This window comes from Phalacrocorax carbo, chromosome 6 (genome assembly GCF_963921805.1).
Source record: "Phalacrocorax carbo chromosome 6, bPhaCar2.1, whole genome shotgun sequence".
In the NCBI taxonomy this organism is placed as follows: domain Eukaryota; kingdom Metazoa; phylum Chordata; class Aves; order Suliformes; family Phalacrocoracidae; genus Phalacrocorax; species Phalacrocorax carbo.
This window is the reverse complement of record NC_087518.1, coordinates 53063179-53080513: the sequence shown is the minus strand read 5'-3', so window position 1 is coordinate 53080513 and position 17335 is coordinate 53063179. Positions and strand designations below refer to the sequence as shown.

The 17335-nt window shown below is 35.9% G+C and overlaps 1 protein-coding gene across 7 annotated transcripts in view; it reads left to right on the top strand.

The window, feature by feature from the left end:
- The window catches only part of USP33 (ubiquitin specific peptidase 33), a 42962-nt gene extending 26458 nt beyond the window's left edge, over positions 1-16504 (top strand). For 2 of the 7 annotated variants that reach the window (XM_064455333.1, XM_064455334.1), the window contains 11 exons: positions 10-113; positions 702-735; positions 1555-1600; positions 2219-2399; positions 3676-3802; positions 5826-5995; positions 7381-7462; positions 10051-10168; positions 12133-12235; positions 13007-13075; positions 15304-16504. In XM_064455333.1, the coding sequence (XP_064311403.1) occupies positions 10-113; positions 702-735; positions 1555-1600; positions 2219-2399; positions 3676-3802; positions 5826-5995; positions 7381-7462; positions 10051-10168; positions 12133-12235; positions 13007-13075; positions 15304-15461 (1192 nt within the window). In that variant the 3' untranslated portion in view covers positions 15462-16504. The remainder of the gene's footprint in view (positions 1-9; positions 114-701; positions 736-1554; positions 1601-2218; positions 2400-3675; positions 3803-5825; positions 5996-7380; positions 7463-10050; positions 10169-12132; positions 12236-13006; positions 13076-15303) is intronic. The other 5 variants (XM_064455336.1, XM_064455338.1, XM_064455337.1 and 2 more) reach the window with 5 other exon arrangements.
- Positions 16505-17335: the final 831 nt, after the last annotated feature.

Sequence of the window (17335 nt, the reverse complement as noted above, 5' to 3'; positions counted from 1 at the left end):
CTGTCAATGATGTTTCAGGTTTGTTGTCTCATGTGTTCCTAGCTGGTTTTGGGGTCCAGTTGTAACCTTACAAGATTGTCTTGCTGCCTTTTTCGCCAGAGATGAGCTCAAGGGTAAGAGGTTAATTACATGAACATATCTCTTCTGAGTTTTTTTCCTTCTATCACAATAAGATGATTAATCATCACCTTAGCTTCATGCAATTAAACAAAGGCCACCTGTTAGACTGTAATACAGTCATTCCTTGCTCTTACGGGATCACTCATTTCAAAAAGGTAAGCTTCTCGCTCAACTGAATATTTGAGGCAAGTAATGCCCATGAAAGCTGCTTTAGAAATGTCAAGTATATCTGAATTTGGTTTAATGAAATGGTATCAACTGAAGGCTCATAAAAATTTCCAAAACCACTGTATTAATACTCATTTTCATAACCCTAATTTGGACTTAGTGAATTATTTCCTTTTTAAATTATATAGCATCGTCTCTCTGCATTATGTTGTAGTGCTTCATAGTTGAAAGCATAAAACCTAAGAACCTTTCTATTTATTTTCAATATCAACAATCTTATGACTGTTTAAATACTGAATGCAACCTACAGATAAATTCCCTTGAAACTTTTATATATCAAATATATGTGCTTAATGGATAGCTACTTGGATTTAGAGAATAATGGCTCTTTTTCTTCTCCCTGATATTTGCAGGTGATAACATGTACAGCTGTGGAAGGTGTAAGAAGTAAGCTGGTTTTTCCTTTGTCTTAACTTGTCCTAATTCAAATGTTTTAATGCTTCTTTTAGTCAAGAGGGATTTATTTCTCTTGGATATGTCACAGTACTACTAATCTGTTGATGCTTGTGTTCTGGCTGTCAGAAATTTAGGATTACAAAGGTGCAGGAGTCAAGAAACACTGACTCACCATCCCAAATTGCAAACCAAATGTACGTTAATTCTTTTTCACATTCCTTACAATTTGAACCCTTTCTAAATTGTTTTGATTGATAAAATAAAAACGTTTAGCCCTTTATGTTACTAGCAAGTTTTTATTGATATGCAGTGGGTCATTCAAGGATGTTAAAAATAAATAAATTTACTATGGCTTTAAAGAACAAAGAACCAAGAAACAGACATGGTCTGAAGACTGCTCAAAGCCCTTTAAGGAAAAAGAGTGTCATTCCGTGCTATGTAACTGGTGATCTGCTGTAGGTAATTTCTTAAATAAACTTAGTTGGTTTCTTTTTTCTCTTTTGCTGAATAATCAGCTTTCATGAAGCTTAAGTTCTTTCCTTTATGCTAAGAGAAACTGTTAGCTAAGCTAGATGGAACTTGATTATCCATACTTGCTGCTTTGAATTTTTCAGCAGTACAGATTGTCTTTCCTTCTGAAGCATCATTGTTTGTATCGTTTTGGCTACTCCATGTCTAGTCTACATTCCAGAAATATTTTGGGTTTACTAATATAATGTTCAGCTTAGACTTTTGCTGATCTAGCACAAGAAAAGAAAACCTTTCCAGAACTAAGTATTGGTTGTTTTGTTGTTTGTTTTCTTTGCTTAGGTTGAGAAATGGAGTGAAATTCTGCAAAGTGCAAAAATTTCCTGAGGTACTGTTACTACATGCACTTTAAAGCACTTTTTTCTGCATGATTAGGAATGTGGTAAGACTGAGTTGCATGGAGTAAATTGTGTTTATAATGTTATATGATGAAAGCATTTAAAAGTAATCCAATCTTATACCTCAAAACAAGAGTTGATGGCTGCAATAATCAGTGAGAATTAATGTCCCTTGTGACAAGATTGTGCAATAGGTGCACTGAGGAGGAGGAAAGGTATGTTGTTTATTGCTGCATCAGTGTTAGTAACTGTTCAGGACTGTTTATTTGGTTTGTTTTGGGTTTATTTTTTTTTCTTATACTGTTAGTAAGATAAGTCTTTGATAATTACAAATCCATTTCTAACTCCTTGAGCTGCAGTTGATTTTTAAAAAAATCAAACAAAAAACCAACCAACAAAAAAAGACCACAAAAAAAAACCCACCAAAAAAAACCAAAACAAAGCAAAACAAACCCAAAACTGTGGCACACAGAGCTTCTGATATTTGCTTCAGGCCATTGAGAAAAGTGATCCTTTTGGGATGATAAAAGGAACAGATGACATGCCCAGTGTAGTTATTAAATATCAAATGTATAGTTCTTGAGTGAATCCGTTAATCCTTCTTACAGATATTGTGCATTCATCTCAAAAGATTTAGACATGAACTTATGTTTTCCACAAAAATTGGGACCCATGTGTCCTTTCCATTGGAGGGCCTTGATCTTCAACCTTTCCTTGCAAAGGACAGTCCAGCTCAAATAGTGACTTATGATCTCCTATCTGTCATCTGCCATCATGGAACTGCCAGCAGTAAGTATGAGGTTGATTATTTTGTCTTTGCAGCTGATATTCACATCAGCACTTCTGTTTAAGGATGATATCCATATACTGAAGGGTAAATAGATGAGCATGGGTAATTATAATGTGAAAGATAAATGCTGTGTTTTTTACCTTGAACATAAGATGGTTTGCTCTTAAGGAGTGGACACATCTTTGAAATTGTATGGCATACCTAAATGAAATTGTAGGTGGAAAAAAACCTAAAAGATCCTGGAATGTTAAGTAAAAGAACTATTTGTACATTTATACTATTCTCTTTCAATAATATGTATAATGTTACATGCCAGCAGATGCCAGATGATGGGCTGTTCTACACAGCTGTTGCTTGTCTAGAGTTTTGATGCTTTGTATGCCTTACTTCTTTGGAAAGAGTTCACAAAGCACCACAAAGATGCCCATAACTTTATTTAAAGGTGTTCTCTTGTATGATTGCTGCCAATTAACCCCAAAACAGGCAGTAGCTGCTATTTATGGGTAGTGATGAATAGCTGAATAAACATCTTATTGCTATATGTCAAGCTTGTTCCTGCCCAAGTGCTTTCCGTGTTTACAAGATATGGAAAATAGGAGAGAGAAAAGTTTGAAGTCAGAAACTTCATAGACTTTTACAGAAGCTACTAACCCCCTCCTACTCCCCAGACTAGAGGTATCCATTGTTTAGATGAAGTGGTTTCCATTTTTTTTCTGGATGCTCTTTCATCTTCTGTTTAGTGCTTGCTGAATGATGCTTTTTGTAATCAGTTTAGTAGATATTTGATTATTTAATTACTAACAGTTGACTGTGCATTTAAAATAGTAATAGTTTATAATATGAATAATCTTCAAAACAGAAAAGTATGGTCTTGATATCATGTAGCCGTTGGACATCTACACTGATTTCTATTACAAAGCATCCAAAGATTTGAAAGGAGTTTGTGGAAACTGGTTATGGGTAAATTGTTCAGTCAGTCTTACTTGATTTGAATATCATGGCCCAGGAGTACATTAGACAACAAGCTGTTTGAAGAGTTCAAGAATATGCTGAAAGTGGTATCCAACTTCCCACTAGCTGACAGAAAATCAGGGGAAAAAGAAAAAGCTGATCCTGGGTTTGAGAGAAGTTAATATCCAGATCCTGTTTGCTAATGACCTAATGTTTCTCCCAGTTAAGACTTGCTTTTGTTGGACTTACTATGCAATACATGAAAAGGAAGTAAAATGGGCAGCTCTGGACACTTTTTAATAACTCTTGCTTCTGACACTCTAGGCGGACATTATATAGCTTATTGTCGCAACAATTTAAATAATTTGTGGTATGAATTTGATGACCAGAGTGTCACAGAAGTCTCAGAATCCACAGTGCAAAATGCAGAAGCCTATGTTCTCTTCTACAGGTAAGATATTAAAAGTACAGTCATACTCCTGTTAGGTGTGTAAATAACTTTTTAAGCAGTTGGGCAGCTTTCAGAAATCAGCTGCCCTGCAAGAATGATAATGGAAGAATTTGACCAACCAGAAAAGCCTATGCGGGAGAGAGATGTAGTCATTTGGTTATGACCTTAACACTTGCTCTGTCACTGCTAAAACATGTATAGAACTTAAAATTAAAATTAAATCTGCATAAATATAGTAAGGTGGGTAGAAAGAGAACTTTCTACTTTCTAAGCAACTGTTAGAACTGGCCACCAATTATCTTGTTTTCAATTAGAGGAATGGAATTCTGCACATGGGGTGGTTTTGCACACAGACTCCAGCTGTTAGGGCTCTAAAGGGAATTGTGGAAAGTCTTTAGCAGATGGGATGTGGAACAACAGAGGTTTTACTATGTTGTAATTTAATTTCAGGGAGTTTATAGGCTGTTCTTTTCCTGAAAGTTGAAATGAAATGCGAGAAATCATGTTATTATCATCTTCAGTCTAAGGCATTTTTGTACTTGAAATAATAAAAGCGACTGAACTCAATTTTCAAATTCTAAATTTCTGATACTGAGGTCAGTACCAGAAAATTTACACTAAAAGTTGACTGTGAAATAGATTGTGTCAGAGTTGCACAAGAAATGAGATGTGTTCTGAGAATGTTTTAACTTTCATTAGGAGCGCTTGTACCTGCCACTGTCTGAGCTAAGCCTGTGAGTCTGACTCAGTGAGTCTTTTAAAAGGAATGTGGAAGTCATGATGAATTGCTAAGAAAGAACACTGTCCCTGATTGTGGGCAAACATATTAAATAACAAAAGAATAGCATTCATAAAACTTGGTTTCAGAAAATAGGCCACAAAACACTACCACACACACAAAATAGACGTTATTTCAGCACGCTTTAGAAAGCTTTGTGGAGGTACGCATGCATTTTTAAATGGCAGCTGGAAAGTGAACTTACCTACTTGAATTTCATTTTCAGACTTTTAAGGTTTTTGTTACATTACCTGTTCAGATAAAAATTACTTACTTTAATTAGGTCGATAGCATTTAAGTGTTTTCCTACTCTTTTAGTCTTGTTTTCCTATACTCTAAATAGCCTTGTTGCTATAGCCATTAGGTCTACCTGGAGCTTTTCTATCAGCTATTTGAGTCAACTGTGACGCCATAAATTAACTGAGCTGGCCCAGCCTTTCTGTGATGCTGAGTGAAGTTTCAGGTCAGGGTTTTGGAGGATGGAATAATGGTTCAAATCTGCTTTTGGAGAAGAGAGATTCTATTCAATCTAAAAACAGGACAGCAGACATACTTCCAAGCTGGACAGAAGCAACAGCCTCAAAGAGAAAAGTAGGGGGATACAGGAGAAGTAGGGGAATCACCCGATCTACCTACTTTCAGAAGTAAGGTTGAACAGTAAGTAAGGAACACCTGCCCAAGGAGTACAGCTTGCAAAGCTCTTGCTCAAAAGATGCATAAAGGAAATGGGCAGGTGGGCACAGCCTTATCTTCTTCTGTGGCAGTAATCACCTCTGCAGTGTAGTCTGTTGTCTCTGCAGTGCAGCTGTTTGCTTTCTTGGGCTGGTAGGTTGAATGGGAACTGTCAGGGGTCTTTGAGTTGTTGAACCAAGCAGGCAAAAGTTTTCTTGTGAGCATGATAACACCTGTGCCATGGCCTGTCAGAACTAAGGACAAGCATAGGCTTAACAGAACAAGTGGTCTTTGCCCTTCCCACTCTTCACTAACTGTACTGACTCCTGTGACACACCATTCTGTAATCTGACAGTCTAGGTTCCTGCCACGCCTTTAGATGGTGGCTCTGGCTGTGTATAAAAGGTGCAGGTTCTTTCGTGTGCTAAGTCAACTACTTCATGCTAGTAGAGCTTTGCAGTATAGACATGGCCCAGCTAACTTACTTGAAAGGAGTTTTCTTTTCACAGGGTGAATTATCTGCACTGTACACAGGGATATATATTTGTTTAATGGTTTCTATTTCGGTAATAGAAAGAGCAGTGAAGAAGCACAGAGAGAGAGACGGAGGATATCAGGTCTACTGAATATGATGGAACCAAGTCTTCTGCAGTTCTATGTTTCCAGACAGTGGTTAAATAAATTCAAGACTTTTGCAGAGCCAGGACCAATTTCAAATAATGACTTTCTCTGTATGCATGGAGGTGAGACTGTAACTAAGTATCATTTAAAAAGAATTTGTCTGTCACCTTGTAGCTATACTGGGATGTAACTTGTTTTAATTAAAGGATTTTGAAAAGAGTATGTTCATATTATATCTTCTGTAACTTGTTAGGTAAATCAGAACTACAACTTCTAAGTAAATTATTTCTCCCATTTTAGTGGCTGACTAGTTGGAAAAGATACTGTGTGAATTTCTCCTATTTTTTTTCTCTTCTCTGTGCATTTGATTTTTTTGTTCATAAGCTTTCTTGATTCTTAAAGAGGAACAGTTTGGCTTATCTGCTTGCTTCCTAAACATGTATGTTCCCATTTTAAAAAATCCTGTCACTTTATCAGCATCCTTAATACTTTGCTCATATAAATCTTTTTCTCAGCTACGTGCTAGAAGTAACAAGAAGGTTTGAAAGCTGCAGAACAAGAAATGGTTCTGATGCAGAGTATTCGGTGCATAGCAGTGTGAAAATAGAGTAGTAATTCTGTATATTTTGATTAGGAGCATAAAAATTGTACTTTGTGCTAAATGTTAATGAAAGCGTTACATTAAGGAAAACGTATTTGGCGAATTATCCGTATTGGAGTGCTAACATTCCAAGAAATTGTTACTACGTGGTGTTCTTATACCTATTTTTCTAATAAAAATACAGCTGTTGTAGATTAGCAGTTAGAGGTGCTGCCCCTGTTGCTGAACCAAACTTCTAACACAGGAATATTGTGCTCCTTTAAGCAATTTGTGGCACATGCACCCGTGAGCCCCTGTGGCTGTGGCTTTCCTTTTGCAGGGTTACAGCAGATGACTCTTGTACAAGTGCACAAACTGCTGGATTTTCCCTATTCAAAGAATTCCTGCATAGCACATTGCTGTTTACCATGTGCTTCAATTCAGTGTTTCTAATTCTGCAAGGCTCTCCTCCTGCCTCCCTCAAAATTTTGGTACTTTCAAGTGTTCGTATTGTATGAACTAATTAAAAAAGGCCTAGAGCAAATAAGTGAATTTTGAACAGACAGTTTGCTAATGTGTTTACAAGCATAAAAAAAATATTTAAGCACTCTTCAATATTTTAATTGTATACCTTAAGAAGCATTTTGGAATCAATATCTAAAAAGTATTCTGGCCCTTCATTTTTAATTTTTGGTGTAGTTTTTTTCGCTTTTTATAAACTTTTCAGCCTCATAACAGACTAAAATCAGAGAGGTCTCTTAAATACAGTAATAGATTACATTGTGGTAAAAATTGTCATGTGATTTCTCTGAATTCATTGAAAGGCTATATTTTTTTTATTCAGAGACCTCTAACATAGTCTCCTACCCGCCAATAAAATCCACAACTCTTCTCCTTTTTTCTTTTTTTGTTTTGTTGCTTTTTCAGGTGTTCCTCCACACAAAGCTAACTTCATAGAGGACCTAGTTGTAATGCTACCCCAAAATATATGGGATAATCTGTACAGCAGGTAAGTTTCGTACTGTAATGGGAAAAAATCCAGTGATACGGTTTGAGAGCAAACATGTGCCAAGCAACAACAGACTTAAGAATTTAGTGGCTCAGAAAAAAAAATATATATACTCTAGGCACAAAGCTAAGCGAAGGGATTGCAAACAGTAAATTTGTGTAATTTGCTTGTGCAAAGTAATGCTAAAAGCCTACATAAAATAGTGTGTTACTGGGATAATACTTGAGTATTAAATCAATAAACATATATGGTATGTACAAAATGACACAAAGTAGGTCAGCAAAAGTACGCTTTGCAAGCAGTATTTTGAAAGAGCTCTCTGTATCAGCTTCCTGTTCTCTTGTTGGCTGGAGGCAGCTTTTCTTTTACGTTGGCTTTGGATCCATAGCCTCAGCTGCCAGTACTGCTTCAAAATAACTTATATCTAAGTGTTCTGTATAACTAGTCCACGCTTTTAATGTAGGTCAGGTTTGTGCTTGCTTGTAACAGAGGGATTCTTACAAGATGTGTCTCCTTTTTCAACAGTAACAAAACACTGCAGAAGAGCTTTGCTGATGACCTAAGGACTCTGTATTGCACTTGCATTAAATATATTTAGCTGTTAATTTTCTGCCACCTAAGCACTAAAGGGTTGGATTTTTTTTTCTTTTAAAGTTTCAATGGACACAAGCGAAAAACAGACACAATACTATTTCCAGCTTATTTCCACTTTCCTAGATGTACTGATTTTTTTTTTCTTCCAACCAACAAAGGCGTTATCTGTTTTCTGTATGCAGAAATACTTGTTAAATCTAAAGGAAGAGGTGTTTAAACTTTAAACTTCTCATTGATTTCCCTTCTCTATAAACTTTTCTAACAAGTTGATGAACTTCAGTCATTTGATAGAAACATAGAAGTCCCAGAGATTATATCATCCTCCACATTTTGAGAGTAATCTACCACATAGCAACAACTGATACATGTTTTCTATACATTTAAATCTCTGTTCTGTCTGTCTTCCTGACTGGCATGAGCACCCTTCAACACAGAGGAGCTCTGAAGCAACCATGTTTTTCTTCTTGTCTTGCTGTTATCTGGGAATTATGGGAGAGTGCCAAGGCTGCAGGAATTTAGGGTGAGGAAGCCAACTATGGTGGAAGCTGACTTTTACCAAGATAGTGTTAAGGAAAAGGAGATATCTGTCTAGGATGCCAGTTGCCAGTCCATGTCCCAGACACATTTTGCTGCTCACGTGGCACTTCTATTCAATTCCATGTACTTCAGGATAATATAGTATAACACATACTTGACCTATTTCAGTTAAAAACTTGTGAACTGATCAGTGCGGACTAAAGTCAAAGTGTCATCTTCAGAGGCGCAATTTAAGTGGTAGATGAGCATTTTATGAAACAGATGTCTATAAGTTGGGATGATTGAGTACATACCAAAAAACTAGTGTGTTGTATTGAAATAATGCTTTAATTTTCAGTTAAAATACAACAGTTCCATATTTGGGGAAAAATATAGCATCCCAAATTATTCTTATGCACTGACAAACATACAAGACTAAAAGGGAAAAAGAAGGCAATGCCTTCCATGGCAGATATTTGTTTAATTTTATTCACTAAGTAAACAGCTATTTTTCACTCTTGCTTAAGCAACTTTCATATTTTGAACTTTAATTCATGTTGCTATGCTTAAGAGCCCTCTCTCATTTTATTTAACATAAGATTTTTGGTATAAAATATGATGTATTGGAAGAGAACACAGCTCTGACAAAAATAATTATTCAGCTAGGAAGTAGAACCCGGAATATCCTTATCTCAATGCATATTTTAACCTGGCCTTTCTGTTGTAGTAAATGCGTCTCTTAAGGCTGCTAATCATTCAAGAATATCTTCTTTATCAGGCTTGTATTTTCTCAGCTAGCAAATGCTGCCCGTGTTCATAGTGATGCAAATATATATATATTTTTTTAAACACACACACGTGTGTGTGTGTGTGTCTGGATATATCTCTGCTCTGCTTCTCAGTAACAGTGCCCCTGAAGACTTCCATGTATGCGGTTTCACACAAGCTAAATAATGGAGGGGAGGGTCATGGAGAATTACTTTTTAAGAACAAAACAATAAACAAGTTTAGAGGTTGGTGTCGGAGGTAGCAAGCTGATGAAGAGCCTGCAGTGGAATAGAGGAATGTGGTTAAGATAGAACTGGCTGGAACATTTCCATGAGCTGTTTCTTAGAGGCTTTTAATAAAATCACACATGGTGTGTACATATACCAGAACACTTGCTCACTGACATGTTCTTCCCATAGTAACGCCTTTTGAAGCATGCGATACGGCAGAGTTTGAGACGGTTTGTTCAGGCTTTAGGCAGTCAGAACATGAGAGATGGGTTGTGTCTTCGGATGGAGTACAAATTCTTACTGAGAAAATAAATTATGGCATTTGTGGATCAGTGTGACTGGCATGTATCAGCCTTCCGTTACGTTTTGTAAGAGGTTGACACTTGTGATGTCCACAGGTGTATGATCTTTTTACATGGCATTTGCCACAAGGTTAATGTTGGGGGTTTTTTTGGTCTTTTTTTTTAATTTTTACTGCAGGTATGGAGGAGGACCAGCTGTTAACCATCTGTATGTTTGTCACACCTGCCAAATAGAGTCTGAAAGAATTGAAAAAAGAAGGAAAAATGAATTGGAAATGTTTATTCGGGTAAAAAAAGTAAACACTTATTCATTCTGCTTTTTGACATCATCTGATATTCATGACTTGGCCCAAGGGGTTACCAGAAGTGCATAGGTGATTCCTGTAACAAATGGACTTTATTAAATATCTGTATACTGATATAGAATCCCTGCTTTCCCCTTGGCAACAGTAATGTTCTTATGATATCCCAGACAACTGTTTATAAGGAAATGTACTTAGAGAAAATATTTAATGTGTTTCTTAAATTGCTTTTTTATAGTGTGGAAACAGTGCAGCCACATGAGCAGTTGTTCTTTATACACTGCCATTGGTCTGTTCTGTGCAATCTAATAAGGTTTAAGTGCAATAATACGGTATCAGCAAAAAGTTAATCATAATCTTTACCTCTTGTTCTAATTTTAAAAATATCACTTGAGACATAAACATAAATAATTCAGTGTGAAGTAAGTACCTTAGTATTGTAATGGATTTATAAAATTAATATCAACCAGCTACTATATTTTTCATTACTTAGAGATTATGCGCATGAGTCTGGTAAAAAAACTAGTAGTAATGATTTTTTAATTCTTAAATGGAAAATGTGTTATGAAGTTTTCAGTAAAAATAAGTGCAGAGATATTGGAGTCCCATTTCTGCTATCTTAGTTCATGAGAGGGAGGAAAATAAAATTGCAGCTGTTGTTTCAGTTCTATCTGTGCTTTAATCACACTTCAGGGATTGTGTTAGCTTTTCCATATTTTAACTCTTATTTGAACTTTGTAGTAATTGATTTTTCTTTAGTCTGGGTTACCACTGGATAGTAATTATTATTAACAACACTGAGCCTACCTCCTTTGCTTTAGCAATCGGTATTTTTCCAGTATAAACAATGATAATATGTGCACTGTTGTGCAAGTATTGTTGCTGATTAGCAGACAGAAAATTTCTGTTATCCTCTGTAAAGGTTGCTTTCGAGAATGATTGCAAAACTTATTCCATTTGAAACCTTAAGAGGTTATGCTGAAGCTTTGGGTTCGTGGCTTGAAGGGGGAAGTATAGCTCTATTATTACAGAGCTAAAAGATAGTGGTTTTAAAGGCTTAAGTGACTTCTTGCATGTTTCTTAATAACTTTGTGAAAAGATCAGTAGTCTCTGAAAAAGAATAAAATGTTAAACTTCCAGAAATCTTCATTATAAAATACATTTTTTTTCTTACAATGATAGAAGCAAATTTAGGTAAATGTAACTGAGACTCTTTACTTAGGTGTTTTTGGTGATTTGTCCAGTCACTGACATTGCCTTGCAACAAAAACTCAGAAAACCAGGATGTGATTTTTTTTTTTTTAAATTCTAAAATAGCAGGAACAAAAAATTATTTCGTGATTTTTGTTTGGGGTGGGGTTTTTTGGGTTTGTTTGTTTGGGGTAGGGGGTTGTTTGGGGTTTTTTGTTTCTTTTAAACTGAAGCAAAGAAAAGTCATTAAAAGTCCCAGCGCATTAGTTCACTGTGCCTTGCTTGGAATCATACTGGCATCTGTTCAAAGTATTAGAAGAACAACAAACATAGATGAAGATATAGTCCATCACACACAGAACCTTCTTTACAATTATGGAGCAAATCTTTAAAAACACTGAGGGATTTTATTTTACAAAAATAACTTTTCTGCTTTCTTTTGCTGCTTGAAAGTTCAGCCTTCACCACAATTATCCAGTAGCGTTTGATGAGTAAGCACTCGTGCTTAAGAGGAACTTGCTGCTGTTTTCAGGAAAAAATAAATAAATTCTCAAGTAAAGAATAAATCATCTTTTAATACGAAGGCTACAGCTACAGCAAAATTTCACCTCAGGAATTCACCAGGTGTTTAATGTTCTGATTGTCAATAGTTCTTTTCAATGTTCTGTAGCAGTGCAATCTTATGCAGTTAATAAATGCAGTGGTTAAAAGAATTAAGTGATTTAAAGTAAAAAAAGCAGAAAAACATGGACCCTTTTTCCTTTCAGCTTAATAGAGCATTCCAGGAAGAAGAATCTCCATCAACATTTTACTGCATCAGTATGCAATGGTTCAGAGAATGGGAAGGATTTGTAAAGGGCAAAGACAGTGGTAAGTTATATTCCGTTTCGAAACATGGGTAATTTTTTCTTTTTTTGTTGTCATGCAGTGGTATTGTTTAAGTAAATAGTTTCTGCTTTGGTAGAAGGCTGTAGGGAGAACAGATAGAGAAGGCAACAAAAACTCTTAAACGGAACATCCAAGACACGGGTTTCATAGGTAACAAATAGACCCAGGAACAAAATTACACAATATAGTCAAATAATTCACACGAATGGATAATGGGATAGTTGTGGAAAGAACGTTGCTTGTATTCCAGGGGTTTGCTGTTAGCAGCAGCAGGAAAATTGGAACTAAGTACAAGGGAGGATGGATTTTGCTGTGCAAATTAAACTGATGGATAATGCTACTGCTTCTGGAGGAAAGGTGGCCTCCCTGTCACAACCTAAACTCAGAACTGAGTAACAACTATAATACTATCACTTTAGCCTACTTCAGATGCCTCCAAAGTTTAGAAATCGAAACACTGATAAAATGTTCTACAGTCTTGTCTGAATCTGCTCTATGATAACTTTGCTAGGGGTAAGAATTAGGGTTAATTTGTGTTTTACATTGCTCGAAGACTTAATGTAATCATGGATGCTTTAAAAATCTTGCTCAATTAAAATTCCAATTAGCTTTTAACAACTTGAGAGTGTACTGTTAAGCAGCACAAGAACAAGCAGTAAACAAGCAAGCTTGTTCTTCTATTTGAAAATAGCCCCTCCAACCTGCCATTTGTTTTCAGCTCTCCCAATATTAATCATCTTTCTGTCATACTAGATCCTCCTGGTCCTATTGATAATGCTAAGATTGCAGTAACAAAATGCGGAAATGCTGTGCTAAAACAAGGTAGGTGTCAAGTATTGCTGACGCTTTGGGCTCCTTATGATGTATTTGCTAAAGTTTGGAAAAGTCATTAAATCTTTTTTTAACTGTTATCATAAAATGGCAATTCCTAGTGAATCTGTGTTGTGCCCGTTTTTGAGGGAGCAGCTTATTCTTAAAATGGAGAATTAGTATCTGCAACAGACTAATCCAAGTACAGATGAGAGTGTAGGAGGAGGTGCAGAATAACTTTAAAATGGTGAAAATGTTCTTTGGCTTTGTATCTCTTGGCTTGATTTGGGTTTTCTTAACGTAAATTGCTTGGCTTTTAGACTGTCATATATCTGTATGTAGCTATTTGAATCTGGAAACATAATTTGAATTGAGAGCTACTTCTGACACAGGGAAACAAACCACAGTAAGTAAATGCTGTTGCTCATTTTTCTGCAAGTTATTTGCCACTGTACATTGCAAAAACTTCTGTAGCATGCAAAGATACATATTTCTTTGTTATTGTTCAGTCAGATGCTTAATACCATTTATTTGCAGTTTGTAGGTACAGATTAAAAAACTATAATATGGCCTGCTTTATGAAGACTTTAGACTTCCTATGAATATTTGAATTCATTGTAGCTCAGCTTAATGAAGAATTTAAAAAACAAAAAGTGAGTTCTTGCACTCAGGAGTTTTGCAGTACACTTTAATGATTTGAGCGCTACTGCAGAATTCAAATACAAGGTATAAAGCATCTAACTGACATGTAGCAAAATACAAAATCGTTTTAGAACCAATAACTGATAGCAGATTAGCCAGTTGTTGACTTAACTTCAGCTGTGTTGATTCAGATTAGAACTTGGGTAGAAATGAAGATGAATAGGCTGTAGAAAACTTGTCTCAAGTCATGAGAAAGAGTTGGGAGTGCTACTAAGCAGTGTACAGTACTACGTGTTTCAGTGATCCACTGGTCCTGATCCCAGCGCATTAGTTGACTGTGCCTGTTCAGTTAAAGCTGACCATTAGAAAAGCTGGATAAGGGAGTGAAGATCTACTCCTGTGCCTACAGAGATAGCGTTATTTTTTGAGCACATGAACCTAAATGAGTAAAATTGAAGCATAACATCATTAGTACCGGCATGGGATTTGCACCGTCACTTCCAGATGAAGCTTTGCATGGTTCGGTTAGTGTAGGTAATGAAATGTGCAGCTCTCTGTACCCTTCCTCTTTGGAAGATTTTTATACATAAAGTACAGTAGTAGGCACACTGGGGCCGGTGGTGAGGATAGAAAAGTATGAGGTAGGGAGAAAAATCCCCTTGTTATGGCAGGTTTTTTTTCCTTAATTTTTTTAGAAGTAGGAGGATGCTGAAATTAGGTTTAACAAGACAGATTAATAGTATCTAATAAAGATATTGGGAGAAACTTGTTATGAGGCAGGTTTTTAATGAGTTGCTTAAAGAAGAGGAGGTTTATTCAGATAAAACAGAAATTTGTCTTCTCTGCCTAGATTAATGGGAAAAAATAACTTCAACTGTATCAGAAAGGATCCTTGTGTTAAAAGCTAGAGGGGTGATGTGCTGATGTTCCCTTGCCTTTGCCTATAAATGGTTACAGAAAACTAGAAATGATTGTTGGATGCTGACCTGAGACAGGAGAGGGACCTCTAGCCAGAGGAGTGGAATCATAAGAAAGATGTTAATCGGTGAACAAAAAGAAATCAGGCAGACCCATAAGTGCTACGTACAAAAGCATTAGTGGGGCAGTTAATGTCCTAAGAGTGGTTTCTCTCTAGGGTTCTGGGAGTTTCACTGTGGTTCTCACACTTTTATTCTTTACTATAATATTAATTTATTTGATGAAACAAGAATTCTGAGTCCTTGAACTTTACTGTGTAATTGATGGGACTGCATATCCCTACATTAATATGAATCATTTCCTGTGTACCGAGAGGTACCAGTTGTCAGCTTGACTGATAAGTATCAGATAAGACGTTTATTAGAGAACCTTCATGTGTTTTATACTTGAGGTGTGGTCAGTACTGGATAGTTTCGAGGAGGTAGTTGTAAGAATCAAGAAGTATAAAGTTAACACAAAATATGTCATTGGGTTTGGTAGTTGGTGCAAGATAAAGCAGAAATTCACATGAGTGTTTTAAATTTGAATATATTTTTTTCTTCTTGTATCTGTTATGGACTTCAAAGAAATAATGAAAGAATTATTCTAAATAGTAATTAAAATTTTAAAAATGTTTTCAGGTGCAGATTCTGGACAAATATCTGAAGAAACATGGAATTTTCTTCAGTCAATCTATGGTGGAGGTCCAGAGATTATACTCAGACCACCTGTTCCTCCAGTAGAACCTGATATCTTGCAAACAGAGGAGAAGATTGAATTAGAAACTCATGGTGTGTAGCTACTGAGAAAAAGATGAACTTGTAAGGAATCCAGCTTCCTTACAAAATGCCCAAACAACATTCCTAAAAGCTTTATTCCCTTATGTCTGTTGGAGGCACAGCTTGCTGGGCATTACACTAACTACAGAAGAATAAGTTGAAATATGTATTACAATTTGTTAAATAGAGGCTGTTTCTCTGTTTTGGAAGGCATGTGGTTTGTACATTTTGCAGTGTGTGGTCAATGGAAAAAAAAATGTAATTTCTGAACTTTTTGGTATAATTCAAAATCCTGTTATATCCTTAGACTTGAAAAATGGGAACAAATTTAAAGGTGTTCATTAACCCTTCTGATTACTGATTGGGCTTCTGGTGTCTACAGACTTTTGCCTGTCTTAATTGTACAGTCTTGGCAAGCCTAGATATATGGGGAATATATTTTAAATGGATTGCAGTCAATGACAAAGAAAAAGGATTTTAATTTCCTAAATGCTCAGGAAAAAAATTCTCACTTATTTTGCACTGTAAGTATATGAAATGGGTAGTATATAACATCCAAATACTTACTGTATTTGAATGGATTAAACATTAGTGTAGATTGAATATTGTTTTAGTCAGCAAATGTCATAACTTATTACCTACTAAATTTTACATCTTATAGTCTTCTGTAACTCTATAAACCTGGCTAGTGTCTTTAACAGTATATGTGACAAAAAGATTTAGTCTTCTCTAGGGTAATGTTTGAGAGCATGAAGTGTGAAATGTAAAATGATTATGGACATGAGTGATATGGGTTTCAGAAATTAAATTGTCTGGTCTCTTGAATTACATTCATAAACAGTTCCATCTGAACGGTTTTATTGTATTGTTAAAAATTTTCTTTGGCATGATGACCTCTGATGTCAGAAGCTGGATAAAATGTATATATTGCAAAACTTTACTGAATGAGTCTTACTGGAATGCAGAATGGCACTTGCTCTTGTTTTTGCCTGATTTGTTACTAAGTAAGTAGCATTATTCAAGGCTGGATCAATAAAAAAAAACTGTGGAAGAAGGTGGGGAAGAGCTTTCTTAAATGTTTTTCATTTACTACATCAATAGAAAAACTTCTGAAGTAATGGCGTGGTACTGCTCTCACACCCATATAACTATATTTCTTGACCACTTTGTTTAGACGATGATGTTGACAGTTCTATCTCCGAAGTAAGAAAATGCTGACATATCATTCTTCTGGGTAACTTTATCTCTAGTACAAAATCAAACTGGTTTTGAACTTTGTAAAGCACTTAAAGCCAGTCTGTTTAAAAAGCCACCTATAAGAGTCTTAGAGAAAGTGTCCTCTAACCTTAAGTACTTGCTAATGAGCCCTGTAGTCCGTTCTGTCTGAATGTAAATCCCAGTATTTTCCTCAGCCTATCTGAGAAGAGCTAGAGCTAAAAATACAGCAGTGCACATAAGAGGGGTAAAAGGACAGCAGTATGAACCCAATGATTTTATGGCTGGTGCATAAGGAAAATATTTTTCAATTTTAAACTCTATCACAGGTAACTCTTGGCCTCCCTTTTAAGTTTCTGAACTTGTATGTAAATGTTCTTTAAATTCCAGAGTAGGTCATGGGACAGCAGCAGCTGAGAAGCCGTCTGTGTGCATAGGTGTAAATGTAAAGACACAGCGAGCAGAGACTTTCAGTAGCTGACAATGCATTTGGACAGTTTTATATTAGTACATGAGGCAGCTTAAAGTTAATACCAGGTTACCTCTGTATGTACAAGGTAAACACATCAGTTTCTACTAGACTTGTCTTACTGACTAAGGTAAAGTTAACTTGCTTATGAACAGTCAATAGTAACTTGCTGACCTTGGCCTGTCAAAGGCTGTTCTAATTTCCCACCTC